This window comes from Lucilia cuprina, chromosome 2, assembly GCF_022045245.1.
Source record: "Lucilia cuprina isolate Lc7/37 chromosome 2, ASM2204524v1, whole genome shotgun sequence".
Lineage (NCBI taxonomy): Eukaryota > Metazoa > Arthropoda > Insecta > Diptera > Calliphoridae > Lucilia > Lucilia cuprina.
In genome coordinates this window covers 37,774,400-37,801,908 of record NC_060950.1, presented here as the reverse complement: position 1 = coordinate 37,801,908, position 27,509 = coordinate 37,774,400, and the positions used below count along the sequence as shown (strand labels likewise).

Here is a 27,509-nt window from a genome sequence, read left to right as displayed (position 1 = left end):
GGATGTTTATAATTTGTAAAAAAATAATATTAATACTGATAAAATAAATATATAAATCTTATCTGTAGAATATTTCAAACAAATAATTCCTATAATTTGTCTGTGTTTTTATATTGTTGAAATTCTTTAGCTAAATTTAATCTAAATTAATTGTTGCCAGTATCTAGCGCTAGAAACAAGAATTGTTTAAATCGATTAAATTAAATTCCGGGTATTTCCTACAAAACGTTAAATAAACAATTTATTTGCAATGTTTTTTAATTAAACTCAAGCTGGGGACATAACAATGGCGGTGAGGAGTGAGTGAACTTTAATACATTGTTTTTGATATTAAATAAATTTGACATGTGTGCTTCGTATTGTTTAATTATAAGAAATATTTATTTTTGAACTTCCTTATTAAAGAGAATTATCTATTTTACATATTAACTTTTTTATGATTTCCATTGGCATTTAATTATAAATAAAATTATTTATTTACAAAAATTTTAATGCATTAAAGCAAATGCTGGAAAAAAAATTAAAAAAAGTTTTTAGTAATTCTGTAATTGTAGTTAGCAGTACTAATTAGTCAAACATGGCTGTTGGCATATTTTTAACATCGTTAAGTGTTAAAATTATATAAAGCGTAATATAACAAAAATATACTGTAAGTTTTTTTATTGTTTGAAAAACAAACCCCAATTTTTCGAAAAATTTACACCTGTGCAAACTTATTTTTTATACGATGGCATTTACCTAAGACGATAATGATATTGTATTTTTAATGTCATAATGATGTTAATTTGTCTTTTTTTAAAAACAGACTTAGTTTCACGAGTACAATAACAGCAACAAAATATATTTTTGTTTTCTTATTCAAAAATATTTGTATTTGTTGTAATTTCTAATAGACATGAGGAACTTCATTAAGTCGGAGAAATACCTCATTATAAGACAACCGCAAAAATACAAACAAACAAAACGAATTGAAATATTTTTAAAGAATTCATATACTTGGCCATCAATCACAAAAAATGATGAATTTTGTTATTAAAGAACAAAAATAGCAGCAGCAGTAATAATAAGTAATAAATTAAAGAAAAAATAAATGAATGAATGAAAAAAATGGCAAACACCAGAAAAGGAAATAAAACAAATAAATAATTTGCCAACTTGCTGAGAATTCTGCCTTGTATTTGGAACTAACAATTCGAAAAAAAATAACACAAGTCGATAATTCCAGACTGAAAATATTTTTTCTTAATGATTTATTTAAGCCATCATTAAAAAAACACAACAAAATATGGAATGTTCGGCTAAAAAAAATGAAAACTACAAATTAACAAGACAGTTTTTGGATTGTTTAACAAATTTAGAAAATAGCAACAACTTTATTAACGGATGAGTGAGTGGGTCGTTTGTTAATAGAATTATCTTTTTGTATTAGCAATAATTCGTAATTGGTTCTAATTATATTTAATTAACAATAAATGAGATAAAATGGCACGTGTTTTAATTAATCTTGTGTAGGTCCCCTATGAGAGAACAAGTTCAGATCTCGGTTTTTCTGATTCTTAATTGTTATATATTTAGCTTTTCTCTTTGGCTGACTATAACGTATGCTTTGATTCTCGGTCGGCTAACGATTATATACTATTATGAATGCAATTCTATGAAATAAATGCTTTGGCTTACGGTCTTAATCCGATGGGATAAATTTTTGCGTCGAGATAAATGCTTTGGCTCTAAATCGGAGCCGAGAGATAAATTCTCTTGTTGGCTAATTACCTATGGAATACAAACCGACAAGATGAATGATTCGGCTACTATTAATAGTACAATACGAATATTTTACAATCGGATCAGATAAAAGACTTAGGCTCTCAATCGTCAGACTAATATTTAGGAATGGGTACGGACTACAACTTGACGAGATAAATGCTTCCGCTCTAGGTCGGTTAACGAATATTATACAATTGGTTGAGATTAATGCTATCTATCGGCTAGCTACTATTTAAAAATAGCAGTGGAACTATTTAAAAAAAGCATATGGACTATTATTCTGGGAGATTAATGCTTCGTAAGTAAATGTCAAAAATGGTTGGCTTCTTTAGAAACATCTTGAGAAATTTTGCTTTTTGTTATTCTTGGACATTATCTTGTCTATTTGCGGCATTAAAATCTTGTCCCTGAAGATGCAAAAAGTCTACAGTACACAAGTTTCATCATCCATCGCAAAATAAGTGTATTTTTGTTAATGTTACATCAATTTTGATTTGGAACTTTCTAAACTTAATACGATTTTAACCAAGCACTATCATTGACCCTGCATGAGCAGTTTTTATTGTGGAAGTTGTTGGTGCCCTCCAACACATTTGTTTAAGTTATTTTGCCTTATGTATCTGATATAACTTTTTTCCTTCTCAAACCAGGTTATCTTTTAATGTTGTACAACCGATGTTAAATCCGGAAAAGTTTTGTAAGCACTTTTGTAACTAGTCATGTCATAAGAAGAAGTTATTCACCCGAAAAGTAAGTACTTACTCTTTGCTATTACTTGCTTAAATTTTACTTAAATCGGGTAAGTAAATATTTTGCTGGGTAATTTCACAATAGATTTGTTGCTAATTTTATTTTTTCATATTTTTTTTATTTTATTAATTGACAGGCAAATAATATTTCTAATAATTCTAATAATCAACTGTCAAAAAGTTTACAATGAACACGAAAAATAAAAAAACAAATAAACAACAAGAAATAAAAAAACAATACAATTGTATTAAAGCGCCAGCATGTATAAATTTAAAATGTATTTATGTCAAATAACATCAAGAGATTTTATTCGATTAATTAGTGGTTAACCGCAATTTTTAAAAAATATTTCATACAGTAATCATATATGAAATTCTAAAAACAATAAACACACTTATATCAAATGTTAAATTACAGACAATATTTAACAAATATCTATCTATGTATTTATTGTGTTCTATGCGTAAACAATATTTTTTGATATTTCTGCTGCATATGTATGTAAGTATGTATGTATTTGAAAACAAAGTAGGTGAAAAATAATAATAATTAATTTGTATTTTTCAGATAAAAAAGCAGGTGATATAAATATTTAACTTTCATAAAGTGATAAGAAGTATGAAAAAAATAGAACGAACTTTTTTTGTAAAATGACATTGATTTTTATATTTAATATATTCACAGTATGTTTCTGTATGTATGGAAGGAAAAATTGGCTACATTTTATTTTGAAATTGCAAATGGACAAGGTGCCACGCCAATTTACTAAATAACTACTTAAATTAATCTCGCAAACTAGTACGACTAAAATCTTTAAATTTTGCACGAACAACTTTCACACATATGTATATAAATACTAGGGAAAATAGGTTAACTCGCAATAGTGGGCAAGTACCTATAAAATAAGTACCAAAATTCGTATATCTAGGAAACTATAAAATTTGGAGTGCTCAAATTTCGTACGACCCACTTTGATATCAATATTAATATGTATTTTAGAATAATATGACTAAAAAATGGCAGTGTTACTTTCCTAATGGCGAATCGTGGATTCGTAGTCTCTCCTTTAAAAATTAAATACAAAACTTGTATATCTGGAAAACCATTATACATAGTTACAATCTTCAAATTTGGTAGCAACAGCATCCAGAAATCAAAGTAAACAATTTACGAAATTTTCCAGACCCCGTTTATTAGAAAAAAAACTATCAGGTTCGACAGTGTTAATAAAACATTTGTCTTTTGGTCGATAAAATTAACTTTTGAGCCAACTAGGGAAATGAAAGTGGGGTTTCCGTTTATATTAAACAATAAATATATGAAGTTTTAACTATGTTAAACTATGAAATTTTCATATCGGCCATGTTTCCAAAACTCCAGCACTCAAAACTTAAAAAAAAATTCTTTCGTATAAATCCATTTTGTATGATTATTGTTTTTATTTAAAAAATACTTGTTTTTTAAATAAAATTAAAACAAAACATCTTATCGTATTAATTTTGCAAACAACCGTAATCAGATTCACACGCGATATTTTGATTTTTTTTTTCTAAACATGAAATATTAATTTCTTCAGTTCATTTCGTTATTAGAAGTTTTTTTTCAGATTTTGTTTTGCCTCTAGAGAAACGAAAAGAAAATGAAAAAAAAACAAAAGTAGAAATTTTAAATTTAAAGCAAAAAAAAAATCGAAAATTATAAAAACAAAAGTCAAGGTTCAAAACAAGTTTCGAGAACGTCAATTGTTATAAAACAAAAAAATATTATAATAATGAACCGCATAAATTCTGTAAAGAAAAGAAACTTGAAATAAAGACGAAAAAGAAGAAGTAAATAAAACAACAGCTACGAAAATAATTGTTAAACGAAATAATTTCGAAAATTTGCGACCAAAAAATGAATGACAGCAACAAGTAGCAAAACAAAAATAAAAAAAAAATAATTGTATGTGCACTTCATTAAGAAAAATTATTATTAAAAAAGTAACAACCAACAATTCTAATGAATACAAATTTATGCCACCCCAGAGATATATTAACGAGTAATTTTGTTTGTCTTGTCTTTTAAGGCTATTGTTTTACCCAGAAAAAAACTGGACTTAAACTTGCTCAAGAACCTAATTTTTAATGAAGGTTTGACAACCCTCTAAATATCATTTTGTGAACCAAAAATATTCTACAAAATTTTTCAAATTATTTTTCCTGTAATCACGGAATTACGGAATTTTCGAGACCCTTTTGAAAACAATATAAAATCTTTTAGTTTTCAAAACTTATACTGAGGTCAGGATTTTTAAACGCTGGTAAGGAACTGAGGACCATTCCAAAATATATATATTATTTTTCTCGTATTCACTACATTAATATGCATCGACTGAGTGGTATTCCTAAATGAAATTATTAAAAAGGCTGTTCATCGGGACACTCTACTACACACTTATTTAGACTGTACTCTATATGCCAAAAATTTCATTATAAAATCAAAATTCATTCTGTAAGACCCAATATTAGTTTTTGATTTAGAATGATTTTTCTTCGTTTATTTATAGGAAACTATTTGCAATTCAGATAGCTAATAATCCTTTGACATTGTTCTAAGCTTGCTTAATTTTGCTATTTTTTCAATCGGTCCCGAAAACTAAAATGTGTTTTATTGTACTAGAGTAGATAAACGTACATAAAACAAATATCAAAAACCTGGTTCCTTGAAAACCTTTTAAAAGTATTTAGGAAAAACAAGGAATTTAAGAAATCATGGAAGTTTGCTAGTTAAAAGTTTTTTGTTAAAAAATCTGAAGTGGTCCTGTTTGCATCCATTCTAATAGTTAACTTAGAACAAATTCCAAAGCAAATACATTATATAAATTTCTTTCGTAGAGGGAACATCTATTTCTATTTTCACACATATCTCTTCCCTGTATCAAACTGACTTGAAGCTAGACAGACAGAGAGGCACTAATACATACCAGAAATACACAGATACTCAGAAGAAGAAGAAGAGACAAAACAAAAAAAAAGCAACCGACACATTTTATAAGAGACAAGTGCAATTACTGTATTGTGTTGTTGTTGCTGTTTGTAATTTAGCACTTTAACTACTTGAAATTCAAGTCGAGAATCTAAAATAGAACCGGCGTCACTTAGTCAAAACCAACAAAAATTGAAAAAAGGCAACAACAACAAATATCACTTACTGCAATATTCGCACCACAGACAGAATTGAATTGAGAAAATATCAGCAAAAAAAAAAAAAACAATCTAGTAATTGACAACAACAACTAAATATACAATTCCGAAATATATAGTGAAAAACAACAAGTACTGTTGTCATGAATAATTTCGAAATTTATTTCATTTCTGTTTCTTGATAAGTTTTTGCACTTTTATTTTATTTTTAGAAAATGTTTTCCATTATTTAAAATTCTCGTTTTTGTTATTTGTGTATTTTTGTTTTCTCAAGATGAGTTTCCTCAACAATTCTCAATTCTTACAAACGACTATATTAATCAGCTAAAACAATGTTTCACAATCAGATAAAACTGAACAACAAACAAACTACAAGTCAACAAACGAAACTCAAAACGTCTCATTTAACAAGGACATTTTATTTTAAAATTTGAACTTGAATTTTTTTAAACGTAATACATACATATGTATTTTTTATTTTTGGAAAAAAAACAGTTTTATAATAAAAAAAATAAATATATTTTTGTATTCACCTTTTTTATAATAACAATTTTCGTTAAAGTTTATATTTGATTTATACTTTTCCAAAGAAATAATTAATTCGTTTATTTATTTTTAATCCACGATAATAATCGCGTTTTACAGTTTATTTCTTTTGTCTATATAATTTTTGTTTTTTATTACACACTTTGTAATTAATCCAATTAATATTTTTGTTGGTGTTGTAAACGCGTTAACAACGTCCGCTTTGGAAAGTCTCGTTTTAGTAACTAAAATATTGAAGTGAACGTGCGCTACTTTGAAGCGGCAGCGAAGTAATAAATAAAATACAAAAACAAATTCATACAATCATTCTGTTTTCGTAAAAACAACAAACACATGATGAAATACGAACATGTGTGAAAATAAAAAGAAACACAAGCAAAAAGCGAATAAAAATAAAAACAAAACAAAATCTTCGTCTTGGCAAATAATTCAACTCACTATCTCGAACTTTAGTTTATATTATTTTGTTTTGCAATGTTGTCAATATTATCTATGGATCTAGGCGTTTTTAACAAAGTTTTTAAGACAAAAATTATAGGTGTTTTTTTAAGTTCGATAGAACATGCGAAAAGGTTAATGAACTGTCATACTCTGATCATTTTTTGACATTTGTGATCAGGATACTATGAAATGACAATATCAATGTACAACTTTTCCAAATTATTAAAATTTATTTGAAATTCAGTCATCAATGTTTTATCGTAAAATTGTGTTCAGAAAATGCATAAGTGGATTTTGTAACCATTTCCGGAAATAAATGTATCACAATTAGTCTCCAACGACGTGCAATTTGAAACCAACCTTTCCTTAAGGATCACATAAAGTCAAATAAACCAGCAGCAACTGGTGCCTTGGAGACATTTGATCAAATGAAATATTTGTGTATATGGGTACGAGTTCCTTGAATTTTACAGAACCTATTTCTCTGTAATATCCAAAGAAGCACATACTCCAGTGAAGTCCCATAAGAGGTCCAGGAATGCCTTAATATATCCCCACAAAGTTAGCAATTTTTGTAAATTTTCAATCTATAAGTTATATTTTGACATGATAAAAACATGTCTACAAGATTGGTGTATGATGTCTAAATCTTTTTCTATAATTGAAAAGTTTTTATAATTTTAAGCGATTTTTTTGGAACTAAAATATAATTGACAACTCTCATTTCATTGCAATTGATAAGCCAGAGAAAAATGAGTATTTCAGAGAGTGAATTTTAGTTCAATTTGCAAAATATTTACTTTGTTTTGTATCTCTTTGTACTTTTTTACTTTTTCATATTCGAGTTATTTTATGTATTTATTTATTTTGTTTATATTGCTTTTGCAAATAATATTTTTACAAACCGGTAAATTTGATTAAATGCATTTTGAGTAAATTGTAGGTGTGGAGAAGGGACAGAATTTGATTTATATTATTGTATCTGAAAGTAAGCATTAGAGTGACCAAATGTTTTATTTAAAGTTTTTTTTTTTATAAAATCCAAAACAAAACATTTTTCTTTTAGAAAAAGGAGCGCACAACAGGCACGTTAGTGGCCTAGGTGTTTTTCATAAAATTTGACCCTACTATCAACCTAACCTATTATAATACAAGCCTTATTTAACCTATAAAAGCAAGAAAATTTAAAAGTTTTTCTTTTAATTCAGTTTGGCAACTCTATTGTGTTTTTTGTTTGTCGGTTTTAATTGAAATTGATGACTTTAACATTTTGAGTCACTTTTTCATGGCTTTACACTTTCGTGTTAATGATGCTCAATTGTCAATTGTTATTAAATTTATGATGGCATATTTTTACGTTTTTGCGTTCAAATGGGATCACATGCTTAACAATGATACGGTAGATTGTAAAATAAATTTTTTTCTCATTAAAGTTATTTTCAAGAAACAGTGATTTTAAAAATAGGCGTACTTTGATTTACTTCAAAATATTTGACCTAAAAATTTAGATATGTACATTAATTCAGATTTTTACATTAAAATTTCAAAATTTTTTAAAAATTCACTCCCCGAATGTGTCGAATGGTTCAGTGTTCGTCAGGTAATATTCTTAAGGCCAATCTTTGGGTAAAGGCATGGTATAAAGAAAACAAGGTAACTCCGTTCTCTTTTAATGAAAAATGTTTTGACGTAAATAAGAATTAGGGTTCTATAAATCGACTTTCGAATAATCGAGCAATCGACCTTTTGTCGAAAAAAGTCAAAAAGTCGAAGTCGACTTTCGTCTGTGAAAAAAGTCGAAAGTCGACTTTGTTAATAAAAGTCGAAAAAAGTCGAAAAGTCAGAAAGTCGATAAGTCGAAAAAAGTCGAAAAGTCGAAAACACGAAAATTGTAGAAACAAGTCAAAAATAGTCGAAAATTTAAAAAAAAGTGAAAAAAGTCAAAAACTCTAAAATAGTCGAAAAAAGTCAAAAAATTGTCAGAAAAAATCGAAAGTCGAAAATAGTCAAAAAGTCGAAAAATCAAAAAGTCGGAAAATGTCGAAAAAAGTCGGAAAAAGTCGGAAAAAGTCGGAAAAAGTCGAAAAAACACGAAAAAGTCAAAAAATAGTCAGAAAAAAGTCGAAAGAAGTCGAAAATAGTCAATAAGTCGAAAAAATCAAAAAGTCGGAAAAAGTAAAAAAGTCGAAAAGTAAGTAAATTAAAGGAAATTTGAAATAAACATGTGGAATTTATTTACTAGATACATGAATTCACAGAAAGAGTCAAGATTATAAACCATACATTCGTTAGAAAATTCGAATCAGAGGTATCATTGGAAAGGGTTTTTAAAGCTGAAACCAATGGTTCCAAGTTTAGTACACCGTTGGACGCGGATTCAAAAAACCTATCAAATTATTCTCATGTTGTATAAATTTTTTTAAGAAAAACTGTACAATTTAAAAAAAATTCTAAATAGTGTCTTATTTGTAACCACTTATCAGCCATCGATAGGCTCAGAATTTTTTGGGAACCATGATAAAACATTATAACAATTGTCTGCTCTAACGATATTTTCATAAAAACGGTTCGGCCCACAAAACGAACAACATTAAACCCAACAAAAATCCCAAAATATTTTGGTTAATATCATATAATATAAGCCGCATTTTTGCTAGTCGGTCTATGGTAGCATTTTTTTTTTGAATATCCATTGAAATCTAGAGGTTTTTGCTTGGCATGTGTCTTAAAGTTAATCCGAAGACCCTATTTGGAAACAGAATTTGATTAATTTCACAGAAAAAGTCTTATTAAATTTCATCTTTATTGGCATTCAACTGATTTATTCAAGAAGTGTTATCTGTGGGTTAAGTTTTTGACCAATTTTTGTGATTTCGGCTCTGGTTATGTTGTTTACGTTGAATTTTGGCCCTATTCTCGCAATATTATCTACATTTAAGCATTTAAACAGATCATCATCGGATTTCCACAAGTCGACATAAAACTAACTTGAACTTTAGAACGTTATTGCCGCTCGACTTGGACATGTTTGATAACGCAAGATATGTTCATCCGAGAAATGTGCAAACTGTAAAGAATCTAACCGGACACATACTCAAATGAAATTACAGAAAAATCATATCTGTTTTACGGAGAATGGCTCATACTACTTACAAACAAACTTAAAATCAGTAGGGTTCGTCCGCATAGTAAAGAACGGTTTTTATTTTTTCTTATTTTCTTTGCTATTTGAATTTTATGTTTTTATATGGAAAGAAAAAAAATAAATAATAAACAAAAAACTTGGAATTATAAAGTAAATATGGTAGCATAAAAAAATGGCTTTACTTGTTCTACCACTGAACACTAAGAAGTGAAACGCTGTCAAAAAGTACCTAAGTCTACTGTCAGTCGGTATCTAACTCTAAGAATGTATTAGTAGAATTCTCAAGCCAACATAGTTGTAAAAAATAGGATTTAATAATATTGAAAAAAATAAATAATAAATTATAACGTTAAGTGATAAAAAATATTTTCAAGTGCTATAAGCCACGAATTTTCGCGACAAAGTTTTGAAGTTTGAAGAGAAAGTCAGAATCTTACATATGTGTTGGAGTTACACAGAACTCGTCTGTGAGAAGAGCGTAACGTTCACTTCTTAGTGTTCAGTGTTTTCTACTATGCATAGATCCATTATATATATATTATGTTTAGCAAAAGATTTTAGAATTCTATTAATTTGCTGAGGTTTAGAACAATCCAAAATAAGTTCCAGTGGCTCTGGAAATCTGGATACTGGACAATCCACAAAAATGTGAGGGACATTGATAACCACTCCACAATGACAGCAACTTGAAGGACTACTTTTACTTTTTCTACTATGGGTAAAGGATTAAGAATTTAATTAAAATGAATTCTCGAAAGGTGTTTTTTAGTACTCAATTGGTTAATTTTGTTTGTTAGCTAAAGCGCTGGAGGTTTAAACTTAAACAATAAATGCAAAAGTGTAAACAACTGATGTAAAAAATAACATGTTTTGATTCTTCATTATTACAAATTGTGGACACTTCTAAAGACAAATTTATTTTTAGATTAGCTAATCTGATTATTATTTGGCAGTTGATCATCAACCCAAAAACACGCTCTAAATGCCTAAGTTAAAAATGATTCTTAAACTATGCGTTTGCATAGGGATCAATGTTTTTATTTATTTTTTGCGTATTAACGGAATAATTAGTGTATTACCAGATTGTGATATTACTTCTGCTGGATCAGGCGCGGCTCATATTTATTTTGTATCAAAAATGTTCTCTACAAGATACTTTTACTAAGAAGTACGGTATCTTAACGAATTGTCGAACAATAATAAATCATTCTTTCACGTGTTTGAGTTTCATGTATTTCGTTTAGGAATTCTCTGCTTTTAGATGAAACTGTTGAGCTTATCAGAAGAGATATTTTTGCATAGTTGATCAAAGTCGCTATAATGACGGATTTATGTTCTTTAAATTTGTTTAATGTCTTGAGCTTCAAGATCTTAGTTGGTCTCTAGTGTCCCTTTGAAAGAAAAATCCTATCTCTATACTGTACATCTATTTCTATTCTTCGATTTGTATTTGTAGCAAATGTGAAAACTTTCAGATTTGTATCCCGCAGCGATCGGGTTATTTTGTTGCATATATTGGTTTTTTCTAGATATTTTTTATTAAGATCGATGCAATAAAAATTGGTTAGCGCAACGAAATCGAGAATATGATGGATTTGCTGCTTATACAGTGGTAAATCTCTCACAGCCAAAATCTGCATTTTTTTCCTGTTTCTTAAAACTAAATCTTATTTTACAGGCGAGAAGGCAATTAGGGCAATATCAGGTGATATAATTAAATGTAAGACCATATTTATTGTAAGAAAGCTTCAACAGAACATTCTCCCAGAGGTAAAATTTCCACCATATGGCTACCAGAAGAAGTCGACAGCGAAAGGGCGAATGCAGTAGCTTTAAAGGGAAGTTAACCTAACAGACGCAAAACCATTTGACGCAACAAAAGCTGAATTAATAATATGGGTGAGAGAATCCCATAAGGCTTCTTGAAATAATGAAACGGTAGGGAAAACCAAAAAGAGTATAAGGTGACCCTGATGAGCAAGACGAGAAATCTCCTCAAAATGAACAAGACAATATTTTTGTAACATACAAAAATATTAGTCCAATACCCACCTTAAAGTATACCGATCGATTCAGAATCATTTTTTGAGTCGATTAAGACATGTCCGTCTGTCCGTCTGTCCGGCTGGCTGGCTGTCCATGTAAACCTTGTGCGCAAGGTACAGGCCGCAATTTTCAAGATAATTTGATGAAATTTGGACCAAGCATGTTTTTTGGCACAAGGACGAAGCCTATTGAAAATGGTTGAAATCGGTCCATTGTTTCACCTAGCCCCCATACAACCGTACCTCCCGATTTGAACTTTTTATGCTATAATTACGTCAAATATTCTGCTATCTCTCTAAAAATTGGCACAAATAAGTTTTATATAAGTATAAATGATACTGCAGATTTTCGTAAGGATCGGCCTATATTTGACCCTAGCCCCCATACAAACCCCCCTTCAAAAAATGACAAACGTCTAAAATTGACTTGTAACCATTTGTATCGCAATGAAACTCAACAAAACTAACCTTTTCCCAAATTTACCGAGGATCGGCCCATATTTGACCTATATAAAGCCTCATTAAGAAATTTTAGTTTTTTATCAATAAATGGCTAAATATTTTGGAATTATGGTAATATTCAACATAAAAGTTTCTTTACAAAAAATAAAAATTTTATAAAAGTAAAAATTGTAAAAATATACTCATGGTGTAGGGTATCATATGGTCGGCCATGCCCGACTATACTTTCCTACTTGTTTTTTATTCGAATTTTGGTTAGAAAAAAAATTTGGTTGTGGCAACACTGGATGGTACGTATTCTGAGTGGACAAAGCTTTACGAACACATTTTTTTCATGAAAAGGAGCGCACAACAAGTATGTTAGTGGCCTAGGTGTATTTCTTCGAATTTGATGTGATATACATCCTCCTATCAATCTAACCCAACATCTTATTTAAATATAATACAATATTTCTTTTATTTCGATACAATGTAAGTACAATGAATTTTAAATAAGGGGAAATTCTGTAATTGCACTTAGTCTTAAAGTAAATTCCAAGTATAATTGATTAAGAATTTTTATTGTGCATTGTACTTATAGGGACCAATGATGCAATTCTCAACACAAAAATAAAACTATTTTACAATTGCATGTGATAAATTTTATATAAGTAAAATGCCATTTGAAGTAAAGCAATTCAAATCAATTAAATAAAATAAAATTGTACTTTCGTATTAAATAACAACCGGATCAGTATATGAAAAATGTTTAAAACAATGAGTAATTTTAGTTTATTTTATGGACACCCACTGCAAAAACAGCAACAATAGCAAATACAGCAGCACTCTATTCTACATATCTATTAAAAAAATATTAATTGGCTAAAAATAGCAAAACACACAAACTCAAATTATTCAATATTTAATTTTTAATAACACAAATAATAGAAAAAACGACAATATGCATTTATTTAGAATCGATCAGATTATACAACAACGATCAGGTCATACAAAAAAGTGCGATAGATGTGCATTTTCGCCCTCGCAGTGATCTAAAAAATAAAACTAGATAATAAATAAACGGAAATTGTAAATTATTTAATTCGTAAATTTTGGTTGAAGTACTTGTTGAGCTGCAAATTAAATTTAATATTGAAGAAAAATTAATGACATCACAATTTTCTTTAATTATTTGCATTAATTTTTTATTAAAACATTGTTTAAGTTAACCGATTTATAATGCATTAATAATATAATTTTTTAATTTTATTCGAATCAATGAATATTAAAAGGGTGTGTAATCTGTTATATTTTTAGTATTTGTGTCTGTGTATAGTTTTGACATAAATGTCCAATTTTTTAAATTTATGTCAAATAAATTTGTTGAATAATTCAGAAATATGCTATAAATTATTCCAAAATGTGAATCAATTTCATTCGCGTGTAGAAGAAAAAATATATTTATAAACTCCTACATCTAATGTTAAATATAAATTTGCGTTTCTAAATTGATACAATAACGCTAATGTACCCTTTACACGAGCAAACAAGTTATGTGATCTGTCAAAATTTTGTGTAGAAGAGTACGCATGAGAGCGTCTAAACCAGCGAAAGGCGAAGAGTAAAAATAAAAAATTAGTTCTCTGACTAGTTTTGTTTGAGTGAATATTCGTACGTGTAAAATAATGTGGGAAAGAGAGCTCATTGTTTTATTATATAATGAGTTTCGCTGGTCTAAACGCATTATATAATGAAACCATCACACATTGAGAGAAAATACGAATGGAAAATTTTTCCGTCATATGGCTGCCTTCATTTTTTTTAAATAATTTGAAAAACCAGCTAGTCGCATTAGATTAGGGATAAATATCTTTTTTGTCATATTTCATTTTTTAAAACCGATGAATTTAATAGAGATATCAGATTATTTTCTTTTTCTGATACTCGTAAATTTTTTTACGAATATCATTCCAATAAAAGAACTTATTTTCTAAAAGATACCATTTGTATGTACATATATGGTCACCAAATTCGAAAGCTGGAGCTTAGCTGGGGAATTCTTATCTTCTTCGCATTTCCTTTACGGGGTCACAAGCTCAACTCGAGATACTCTGATATGGTAATTCATATCCAGTACGGGTTCTTACACTTAAAACAAAAAAGTGACAGAAGTTCTATTACAAAGTTTATATTTGAAGACAAACACTCGTGGCTTCAAACCATTTTAGATCGACAATGGGAATAGGACCATAATTTTTTTCTTGTAAAAAATTCTTCAAACGCCATAATACACTACCCTCTGTGTGTATAATTTATCAATCTGTATTATATATACAGACGATTTCTGTAGCTACCAAAGTAGGGTCCATTAAGCACGCAATACACAACGTTTGTTTATGACTTCGTTATTTTAAATGACATACATACTACATAAAGATTAATAAACATTTTGTTCCCACAAACTCTTTCATTCAAACTTTTTACATTAATTAATAAACTCAAATCAAAAAAAAATCTCTATACAATTTAATTGTTTTTAAATGGTCTATTTGTAAACAAATTAATGTACAATTGGGATCTGTTAATTATATTCAAAAACAACTACTTATAGTCTTTTCAAGTCACACATAGAGTTTAACTCTCGAGCTGCCGGCATTTCTACATACAAAAGTCAGTAAATATTTTGAACAATAAATAAACAAAAACAAACTCCTACGCATGATTTTATTATTTCGAATAATTAAGAGATCAAAAAGATCCAACATTTATGATTGAATTGTAGTTGTAATTGTCAAAAGAACAAAAACAAAAGTATGAACTAATAATAAGACTCATAATTAATTGATTAAATGAAATGTGGGTTTCATATGTGAAACTGTGCACCAATTTCTATTAACCAAATAAAAAAAAAACAAGTAAATACAGTGGACCAACGTTGTTGGAAACAAAACATAAAAAGTAGTTTTCTTTTTTTTTTTTGGTTCAAATGCATTTTTAATTGAAATTTTAAATGTGAGAGAATTTACGTCAGACACCAGTTTTACTACTTCTATTTAGTCTGCAACCATTCACTTTTTGTCACATTTTACTTTTTTTTCTATCTCTAATTTAAATTTAAATTATGATTATGTCATCATTTTAATAACTCGTCTAATTTTATTTTTGGTTTTATTTTATATTTGTATTTATTTGAGAATAAGACGGTATATTTACTAAAAGAAAACGCAAAATAAATTAAAAATGAACGAATTCTTCTACACATTGTACATTTATACATATAATCTTATATTATTCTAGTTAAACTCGTAATATTAAAATTAAAATTTTTATAATCCTACTTAGTAAGTTGTAAATAGTCCCAGCTAGTTATAGTTATTGCGGTTTAGTGATTACCCAGGCCGAAAAATGAAATCTGTAAAACATATTACAATGGTGATATCAACATGATCACGTATTTTTAATTAATAAACCTAAATTCAAAAGTTAATGTGCCAATTTCGAAAAGAATGGATATTAACTTGAAACGTTTACAATCGTATACTAGGCATTTTTCTACAAAAAAGTTTAATAACTGTTTTTGTTTTACACGTTTTAGATATCGCAGTGTAGAAAAGTTGTTGTAAAAATTTTTGTATTTGTAATTGGCACATGGGTTTCTTATCAAAACATGTATGTATAGTCGGACATATCCGATCATATGATACCCTACAACAATTATTAAACCTAGGAACTGATAGTTGATAGTATGTTTTAATGCAGTATACAAGACAAAGACCTTAAATGTAAGCATGGTTATGTAAAGGGACCATCGGTGGAAACTGCTTTAAACGAAGTTGTCACCACATAGGTAAATCCTTTAATACACTGGCGGTATGCAATCCTTTAGACCGGTCTGCTATGCAGACGATGTCGTAACACTATTGAAAGGAAAGGATACAAATTACGAATAGGAAAGCTGAGGAGGCTCCGAATACGGCCTTGAGCTGGGCTCAATCAAGAGGCCTAAATCTTAACCCGGCGAAGATGGACATCTGTCTTTTCACAAGAAAGGCAAAAATTTCCACGTATACTGAACTATGCTACCTGGGCAAAAATATACCGTTGACAAAGTTAAGTACTTCGGTGTAATTATTGACCGAAAATACCACAAAAAGGGTATGAGCAACTGGGCACATCGGTGCTGGGCGCTTTGTAGGACGATTATAGGCATAAAATGTAGTTTTAATCCTACTATGACAAATTAGCTTTATAAATGTGTAATTAGTATATGTAACAATAATTTGGCGGACTAATAGCTCATAATTTTGTATTTGAATATATTTATGTTAGTAGTTTTTAAGCCATATTTGTCCCTATGGGCTTGGTTATAAAATTGTATTAAATAAATAAAAAGTGTAATATCAAACTACTACATGGAGTTCAGGGTACATGCTGCTTGTATATAAGTTTTGCCATGGGTTCTACTTGAATCAAGACTCTGGAAATGTTGCTAAATATTCCACACATCAAAACATATTTGAAATTTTAGATAACGCCTACATCCGAATAGCTTATATCATTAGGCAAACTGACCAAAAATGGTTTTAGGATACGCCATCAACGTATACTGGATACATAATCGATAATTCTCCGCAAAATTAACAAGTATTAGGTTAGATTGATGATACATATTCTGACTGGACACATAGAAATACGAGCACATTTACACAAAATTGGTCATTTACAGACGAGGACAGTGAAACTCTGTAGAATTTTTTGCCACTGTCAGGTATTCGTCGAAATTCTGTGAATTCCTCTCTAAAGCTAAATGGAAAATTCTAAGGAAATACGTCCAGGAAACTATTTTTGTTAACACATTTTTTTGTTTTTTATGTTCATAAAAAGAAGCTCACAACTGGCCCGATAGGGACCTATGTATAATTCTTTGTAATTGATGTAGTATACATCCACCTATAACATAACTCATGTAATTTAAAGTTGTAAGCTAAAAGTCTAATCATATAGGGGAAAGGGTCAAATACAAGCTGATCCTCATAAAATTTCTTGGAGTTATTCCCGTTTTTTTTACAATTATTTCAATAAAATCTATCTTCAGATTTTTAAGTAATTTTCTAAGAGTGTCTTTAAATGGTGGATGAAGGTGAGATACTAAAATATTTTAAAGATACTAAAATATTAGATAATTATGATCAGAAAGCCGTATTTTGGGTGTCCGGTTTTTTAGCCATGACAAATAAAGGAGCGATTTCAATCATTTTCAGTAGGCTTTGTTCTTCATTGGGCAGTATACATCCACCTATAACATAACTCATGTAATTTAAAGTTGTAAGCTAAAAGTCTAATCATATAGGGGAAAGGGTCAAATACAAGCTGATCCTCATAAAATTTCTTGGAGTTATTCCCGTTTTTTTTACAATTATTTCAATAAAATCTATCTTCAGATTTTTAAGTAATTTTCTAAGAGTGTCTTTAAATGGTGGATGAAGGTGAGATACTAAAATATTTTAAAGATACTAAAATATTAGATAATTATGATCAGAAAGCCGTATTTTGGGTGTCCGGTTTTTTAGCCATGACAAATAAAGGAGCGATTTCAATCATTTTCAGTAGGCTTTGTTCTTCATTGGGCTGAAATGGCTTAAATAATTTAATTGAATTAAATTTTCTTTAAATTTTAATGAAAAATTTAGAGCCAAAATAATGACCTAAATATATACTGAATATTTTACACCCTATAGGCGTGAAATCTTAAGAATTAAATTGTGTCAAATTTTGTTCCAAAGTTATCAGCAATTAAACTAAATTCCAAAGAATGAGAATAATATGTCGAACTTTTACCAGCCTATAACATCCAATTTTGACATGTTTTGGCTATGTATTATTTTGCAATGAATTTTTATTATCATTTAGGTAAAATAAATTATATTTAATTCTTACATTTTTTAATGTTTTTATGATCTCCTGTAAAATGTCCCAATTTATTCCCATTCATGTTTTGTACGTTGAATAAAAATACTTAATAAAGGAATATATTTGTTACTAGGTTTTTTTAATCTAAAATCAACTCCCCCACAGAAAATTTTCAGAGTACTCGGAATTGTAACCAATGTTGTGTGCTTTACTTTGTGTTACTTATAATTTGATTTACTTGTATATAAAATCTGGATATGAAGTTTAAATTTTTAATAAATTTTTTTCTGCATTACATTTTAATATACGAGTGATTAACATTGTATATGGGAACAGAAAATTATAATATAAAAAAATCAAGTGTACTGTAATTTAATCAAGAAAAAATTTTTCATTTATCGAAAAATATTTTTTGGATCAACACTTTTTCAATGTTTAGATGAATTTTAAGCAAAATTTGTTGCTTAAAATTAGGATCATGATCTAGTAATGATTGGAATGGCCTTATGCTTATGAATGAATTTGTAGAAACATGTATTTCGGTAGCATTTTTTAAAAAACATACATATTTAGATACTTCTTAATACACATGTATTTTAAATAGAAAGTTGTTGTAGATATTTTTTTATATATTGTGTTCCAGCTAGGAAGGTGCTGTAGAAACAATTTTACTTACAAGGTATATCGGGAAGAATGTAGGAATAACTACTTTTCCATACACAAGTATATTATTAAAAAAGTATAATCTACACACAATATCGCAAACCAAGTATATCAGTTAGTGTGTCATTTTCAAGCGGCCATACCCTGTGTAAAGTAAGCCAGAGTGTGTGTAAGTTTGTAAGCACTTTCGAATACAATATAAGCAACACAATATCAATGTAGTAAGCTATAAATTTTCTGTTGGGTCTATTTCTTTCAAAAAATATATTCATCTATAAATTTACGAATTTTTAATATATTTTTACGTACCTCTTGGTGGTGGTCCAGCTTTTGGTGTAGCATGCGAACATGGGCGGCCAATTTTCGAAACTGATGATGAAGAGCCGCCAAAATTTGTGGGAGCTTTTAGGCGGCTGGCTGGCACACCCGTCACTGATGAGGCAGGCGTAGTGGCACTAGAGTTGGACGTAGGCGGTGGCTGTGTTGATGATGGTGTTACCGGTGGAGGCAGCATTGATGATTCTAGCGCGGCACTTGCTGCATCGTTATTTTTATCGTTGTTTTCACTCATTTTTAATCTTTCTTTTTCACACTTATTATTTTATTTCACAATTTCACTTAGTAGCACTTTTACTTGGAATGATTGGAATTTGTTGGAAGGAATATTTTTCCAATCCTAAACTATTAACTTATTTATAAGGAAAACGTTATTACTTACCTTTTGATGTTGTATTATACTTTTACGGTATATTTAACAATACTATGAAAATAATGTTGGCAACACTTCATGAAACAGCATTTACATCTCTCTCTCTCTTCGCGCTCTTTCAAACTTGTTTTTTATTCGAATTACTCACACATATGCAGCGAATATAAACAAAAAAGCACACAAACACTTTTTGTTTCAGCAAACAGCTGAGCGAAGAATATGAAACACAAAACAAAATTGGCAAAAATAAACAATATATTTGATTGTACCCCTTCTTTTTTTATGTTCTTGATTCCACACAACAATAAAAACCAGAACACAAAAATCTCTATATTTATTTTTATTTTGAAAGAATGCTGGTTGACCTTTATTATTATCTATGCGTTACTTAATAATTTATTAATATCTTTATTATTCAAATTAAACGGTTATATTCTTCAAGATTTTATGTTATTTACACACTCTCATATATCAAAGCACGCACCACGACTCTTAACATTGGGGTTGATTTTTAGTAAATTATTTATGCTTTGTATTTCCGAAGGTATGAATTTATTATTTATTTTCATTTATTTTAATTTACACAAATTATATATAAAGATTGTCTACGTTTAGGAAACTTTAATTTTTACTTAATTTCGTTAATTGCACTAATTTCTTTTTCACCCGCATTTGCACATTCAAAACGTACAAAAAAACAATTATTGTTCATCAAATACACACAACGACACGAGTGCAATTACTATTATTATGACACGGCTGTTTGTTGTTATTTGGATTAATAAAATCGCTATTTACGAGAAAAGATTTTTCTTTATTTTCAGTTTCTTATATAATGCGGCGACAATGCGAAAAGTTAACAAATTATTATACTTTTATTGTATTCTGTTTATATGTTTTGAAATTATTTTAAAACTAAAAAGAAACGCAAATCACAACGTGAGTTTAACAAACGAAATTTTTCTAGCACTAAAATACATTTGTTTAATAACCGAGTCACATTTGAATGGGAACATGATAAGAAGAAACAATAAAGAGAGCGACATAGAGTATTGCCAGATTATATAATTTGGATGGTGGCGATTTTTATTACAAAAATCGCTCGAATAAATAAATATATACCGGTATTTTCAAATGATTGTAAAATTGTAAAAAATTAATTCTACCTACATAAACTATAAAATAAATTTTGTGAAAAAATTGTCGGATAATAGTGGGAGTGGCATCTCTGTAAATTCGAAATTAGTATATTTAGGAAACAATAAAATTTAGAGTACTTTAACCATATAGTAGTACATATAGGCGAAACTGAAGCGGGTTTCAAAAAAGTTTTTATTCTCTTCACACAGACGAGCTCTGAGAGAATGAAACAAACTTGTGAGAACTAAAGTCACTCACTAAACTTTAAAATTGCGAGGATATTAGCACTTATTAGTTTTTCTTATCACTAAAACTTAATGTTTATTATTTTTTGCAACACTTTTCATTAATTTAAAACCCCGAAAATAATTTATTTTTTGGAAACGAAAAAAAATATTTTTTATTCTTTGACATTTCATTTTAATTAAAACTGAAAAAAGAAAAGTTGTACATTTTCGTATTGAAAATTAAAAAAGTATTTTACATACTTTTTTTCATTTAACATTAGTGCAGAAAAAATTACGAAAAGACGTTTTTATAATATGTTTTAAGATAAAATATCTTTTCCAAAAAATAATTAACTAATATTTTCATTCACTAGCATATAAAATTCCATTATTAACACAAAAAAGAATAACGCCAAAAAATACATTTTTTATTTGGTACCTTTTGAACAACTGCGTTTATTTGTGTGCTTCTACTAATACATTCTCACCAGTTAGATCTTTGACAGGGGACTTAGGTCCTTGACAATTAGTTTCGCTTATATACTACTAAATGCATGTAGCATTTTATTTTATGAAAATGTCGGTAAGGCAGTGATATGTATATTTACAAACTATTTATAAACATATGGATAATACAGTTCTGAAGTAAATCACTTTGAATGTTTCTAAACAATTGTTGGCATAACAGTTCAAATATGGTTTCATAGCTGCATTTAATTTTGTAATACGGTAAACTGTGATAATGAGTAATCTATAATAAAGTCCTGCACAAGACAACAGTACAATTATAAAAAAATATATTTGTCTCCAACCAATGAAAACAAACAGTTGATTATGATATACACAATAAAAATTAGAGATGACACTCATTTATTAGTATTTCGTACTGCTGTTGTCATTCAAAAGCCGAATTAATTTTTTTGCCATGTTTCTACTTCATCGACTAGGTTTGCTTATCCAACATTGGGTTGTCTCTCGGAAAACTAATACAACTATATTATAGAAAATTTTTATTTAATTTTAAATACAAAAAGAACAATCTTTAATTTAGTAATTAGTGACATATATTAAATAAATGTATACATTTAAAACCAGCATTTTGTATTAACAGTGCATTAATTTAAAGAAATTACTTTTTTGTCAAAACCTGGAAATAAAATGACATAATTGAAAAATTCGAATATCAGTAACGAGTGAGCTCAGTGGTATATCCCTTTCTATACAATAGACTGGGCTTTTGTCTAGATTACAGACTAGGCTATACTATACTGACTAGATTACACACTGTTTGTGTAAACTTTATAAGTCAGAAAAAGTATCTTAAATATCATGAGCGGTATTTTTCGAAATTATAAAGTTGAAATAAAAAGTAGACTTTTCGACATTTTGCTATGTATAAAAAATTGATTTTTCGACTTTCCTTTTTTTACTTTTTTCGACTTGTTTCGACTTTTAAACTTTTTCCGAAAGGAAATAAATATTTGAATGTAATTTAACAATCAAAACGTATATTGTAACACATCAGATAAAAACGAAATGTAAAAATTGTAAAGGTAGAAAATTTTAATTTGATTAAAAATAAGTTACTATTACATATATTACAAAATACAAAAATTATTTTTCTTTATACTTGAAGCAAAAATATGAAGAATTTTACAATGTTTTTATATATTTTTTGTTAAACAAATTATTAAACTTAATTTTTTATATCAAAATAGTCGACTTTGACTTTTCGACTCTTCGTTTGTTCGATTATTCGAAAGTCGAATTATTAAACCCCAGTATTGATATTAATTAATCCACCACTGGTTCTTAGCATTTAACAACCCTGTTTTTAAAATTTTCTTATAACGTTTCTTACTACATTGCATTACCATTAAATTTACTTACAGTGCACTCGCGGTAACGTGAACTAATTAAAACCAAGGGAGTTCATGTTAGCGACATTGTTCATGTTAGCGATTGTCAAATTTAATGAAAAAAAAATATTACATTTTAATTTATAAATCTGTATTTTACACGCTTGAGCGTGATATTCTTTTATTATTATTTATATCATTAAAATATAAAACTAAAATTTTATTAAAATCCATTTTAATAAAATTTTTCCTTTTTAATACTGCATATTGTTGACTTAGCGATATTATACTTTTTTTGCTAAACTAGTCACACTTGTTCCTTTTTGAAAACTGTCTAAAAATGTCTGCCTTTTCTTTTAATTGCAGACATTTAAATTTTTTTACACTCATGCCGACTGATTCACTTCTCATAAGAAGCTAACTTCAAATTTCTTTGCCATACAAACAAAATAATTTAGGGGGTATACACTCATTTATATAAGGGGATTCCCAAAATTTTAAAATTCGAATTTAATGAATGTATTTTAATGTTGTCTACATGCTTAGAAAACATATACTTTGAAAAAAAAATTGTTCACATTATAGAGCTTTCTGTGTTTGTTCACGTTACAGAGTAGTCAATGTAAAAAACATCTTGTTCACGTTAGGCGGTGTTCACGTTAGACGGTGTTCACGTTACCGCGAGTGCACTGTATTTAATTGTGCCACTCGAAATTTTATTTAAAGATTTTGAAAAAAAAAATTAATTATTAATGTATGTATAGATAGATGATGTATTGTATAGATGTACACAAGGTTTATCAAATACTAAAAAATAAAAAAAAATGTTAAATGAACTTTGGATGACACACGTATATGTATTGAGAAAGAATTTACAAAAATATATTTGGAAACGTATACGATCAAAAATATTGGACTTAACTATTAATTCTATACTATATATGTATATATTTTTATATTCAAAAACAAATTTAATTATTACTATTAATTAACGACAGTTTTTATGAATATGGAACAAAATAGAACTGAACATTTTCTTTGCATATGGCAGCACTGTACAATTTTCCGATGTCTTATTGTTTCTTTTCAACAATGTTTCAGTTTTATTTTTCTCTCGGTCGAAGGTGGACGCTCCAAAGAAACGAACGGCAACCTTATTAGTTAAAGAAGAATTCTTAGAAATTTTATGTTTGTATAAATAAGAAATAAAGGAAAAGCCAAAGAAGTTTTTTTTATTAAAATATCTACAAGAAAAATACATATTTAAAAAAATAATAAAATCTGAAATAGAGCAAAATGCAAATAAAATTTTAATCGAAAAAGGATTTTATGATTGTGTGTCTCGAAGTTTTCAAATAAAGTGAGTGCAAGTGTTTTTTTGTTGTAGAACAATAAATAAAAAAAAATCGTCTAAATGAGGATGGCAGCCACAGCTGCCGTCTACAATCGGCTCCACAATACAAGTGTGGGTGTGGTTGGAGGCGGCCTAAGTTCTGGACAAGCCGGTGGAGGCAGTGGCGGAGGTCTGGGTCACCATCACCAGCTGGCACGTTCTCTAGAACGCATATTAGAGGAGGCCCATCTCAGTGGAGAACTTATATTGACCAATAGGAAATTGAAAGATTTTCCTAAAACTGGCACCAAATATAATCTTAACGACACTGTGATTGCAGGTTTGTAGCATAAATTTATTTTTCTATTACGAAAAATGTATTTGACTTCCTCAACAAATGGAAGGAGGAATACACTTTTTAAGTGTCTGACAGCCTTGGGTGCGGTCGTATGACACATACTGTGTTATTGCCTGTGTGTCTAAATGACTTCCAGACATATAATTTTTATTTTCGCAAATAAAACATTTTGACAACATTTTTCAATGACCTGAAGAAGTTGCAAGGAAGTAATTGTTTTAGGTGAAAATAATTTAAATGAGACAGCGAATTTAATATCAAAAGAGAAATACATAAAATTTGTAGAAAAAAATCAATATTTCAACCACCTTTTTTGTGGTTGAGTGCCACCAAAAAGGAGAAGAACACGTACACAGCACGCTCTCTAACACAAACATGTCTCTAAAGGTTGTTCTGATCAGCTGCTTGTTTAGAGGGCCTGTTTGTCGTTTTGTTGTTTACCACCATGCCATCATGTCCGTGAGAAGGTTTCTTCTTTGTACCCAGTGCAGCAACAACACTGTCATTTAAGTTCATTTTGCTTTCGCTGTTTTTTCTCCTGCCTGCATTGTGTCCCTTCAAGGACAGTTGATTTTTTTAGTGGAGTCGACATTTAATTCGCTTTTCATTTATATTCAAACAACTGTTTAACTTTGTTTGCTGCATCTACATTAATACATATGTACATATTTTTATGTTTTACCCCCATTTTCTTATGGGTTTGTGTTTCTAATGGATAATCTCATTCTTGTTGTGTGTATTATTTTTTACACCCCAATTTTATTGCAATTTTTTCATAGTTTCTTTTTTCAATATTTTCGCTTGTTTGTTTTCAAAAATTAAATTTATACGTTTTTATTACGATTGATAGTCAATGTCTTTCCCAAAGTTTTTAAAATTTTCTTCGTTTAATATTTTCGAATGAAAGAAAGACGACAATTATGTCTTTGTGGCAAAGCTTGTTACTCCCTTAACTAATGGTTTTAAAATATTGAGCCCAAGCTCAGAGCCACTTGCTGTATTAATAAGAATGTTAATTATATAGCAATTGAGAATACACTTACTAATTATGTTACATTTTATATGAAAATTCCAAAATGACGAACGCGACCGTCAAACATATTGAAAAAGATAGCTGTGTTCCAAAAAATAGGTGTAATACTTAAAAATAATTGTGCAGCTTAATTTAAAAAAGAAAGATTTACAGAAATCAAATATTTTTTCACGATATTTATTTGTTAAGTGTTTGAAATACAAAACAAATGAAATTTTGTAAATAGGTTCATTAGTTTTTTTGGTATTCACGTTTTTCGAAATCAATATCCGATTATGACTGTTCAAAAAAATAGAAGTACCGTGTTGCATTAATTTCCTTTATTCGTAGTAAATATCTAAAATATGATATAAAACTGTTATATTTAGATGATTTTCAGTTCACAATTATTTCATTTAAAATCCTGAACGAAAAATAAAACTTTTAAAAATGCTTATATCACTATAAAATTCAACGTAAATATATTTGACATACACAAAAATCGTTCATTCTAATTATTTTAAAAATTGGTCTATGATTAGGCATAGCTTCCATACAAAGCCCACATTTGATATACCAATAAACTTGGATATATAACTAAAATTTCGCCATACTGATAATACAAACACACAAAAAACTTCCAAATGTGCAACTACTGACCCTACTGATGATAATACAATAATCGGTCATAACGCCCATATAAAGCCGATATCCGAAAATCACTTTTTTCCATACATTTCTTAAAAATATCTTTTGTTGAATTTCTGTGCTTTTTCTTCCACTTATCAACTAAAAAATCATAATTATCACCTAATTGAATAAATTGCATAAATATCACATATTTTTAAATAACAATATTTCACAATTCGAAGGTTGTACTTGAGAAAATTTATGTTATGTGATGTGACGTGACAGACTTTGAAATTCTATAAAAAATAAACCCGCTTAGAATTATTTTTTTTTTCTTTTAAATTGAGTTCTATATACTAAACATGATTTAGATTCAAAGTTTTGAATACTTCTGAATGCCAACTAAAAAGTTATAGGGATAAATCCTGTTTCAAAGTGACGAACGTGGCATTTAAAAGTCTATGAAAGAAAACTGAAAATTTGCCTTTTAAGGATCTTTATCTTTTTATAAATAAGCAACTTATATTTCTGTCACATCACGTCACGCACTTTAACTACTTATATTTTAGGGCCATTAAGATCTTTTAATTTCTTCTTCCGACCAGTTATAGAGCTATTGAATCCCTATATAAAAATACAAAAATTTTTAAAAAATATATATGTTTTTCATCTCTTTAAAACGTACGACCGTCACGTTCGTCACGATAAAAATGCCCATATGTATATCCTGACATTTTTTTTCTATTTTTTTAAAAATTACTATATTTAATATAATATTATTTTAACGTTGGATTAACAGAACATTCTTTAAAAGCTTGTTCCCTGAGACAATAATGTATATGTAATTGATATAGATTATAGTGTTTAGAATAGAGACCAATTGTATATTAACATAGTCATTTTTAGATTTAAATACTATATTTAGATGTTTAACATTTTTTGATATTATATTTCATTTTTCAGGTTGTCAGTAATAAAATATATATATACTTCAGTTGATAACTGTGCATAACAAACTGTTATAGTATTGTAAACTTTCTAAATATTTCTGTTTATATATGTATAAATGAAGACATATATATCTCCATTACATAAGAATATATTTAGTATGTAGGTATATCGTCCTTTAAAATGCAAAAAGCTAAACAGAGGTTTATAAAAATTTATTATGTATTTAAAATGCAACGTTAGGTTTAATTCAGTGCTTTCTTCAAATAACAAAAATCTATGAAAAAGACTATTTCGAATTTTTCATAGTTAAAACAGTTTTAGTTTACGATATGTAAGTTTCTTAACTCTTAAAAATTCTTAGAAATATTATTTTTTTTAAATAAGAATAAATAAAATTAAA

At 28.5% G+C, this 27,509-nt stretch overlaps 2 protein-coding genes across 13 annotated transcripts in view; one reads left to right on the top strand and one right to left on the bottom strand.

Moving 5' to 3' along the window:
- The window catches only part of LOC111676184 (restin homolog), a 70,922-nt gene extending 50,369 nt beyond the window's left edge, over positions 1–20,553 (bottom strand). For 3 of the 12 annotated variants that reach the window (XM_046956561.1, XM_046956564.1, XM_046956567.1), the window contains exon 1: positions 19,200–20,550. In XM_046956561.1, the coding sequence (XP_046812517.1) occupies positions 19,200–19,461 (262 nt within the window). In that variant the 5' untranslated portion in view covers positions 19,462–20,550. Of the gene's footprint in view, positions 1–6,232; positions 6,515–19,199 lie in introns of those variants that run through there. The other 9 variants (XM_046956563.1, XM_046956562.1, XM_046956565.1 and 6 more) reach the window with 9 other exon arrangements.
- A 3,382-nt stretch (positions 20,554–23,935) lies between these two features.
- The window catches only part of LOC111676188 (leucine-rich repeat and calponin homology domain-containing protein), a 30,049-nt gene continuing 26,475 nt past the window's right edge, over positions 23,936–27,509 (top strand). Inside the window, exon 1 of the mRNA XM_023437110.2 lies at positions 23,936–24,498. Coding sequence (XP_023292878.2) covers positions 24,240–24,498 — 259 coding nt within the window. The 5' untranslated portion in view covers positions 23,936–24,239. The remainder of the gene's footprint in view (positions 24,499–27,509) is intronic.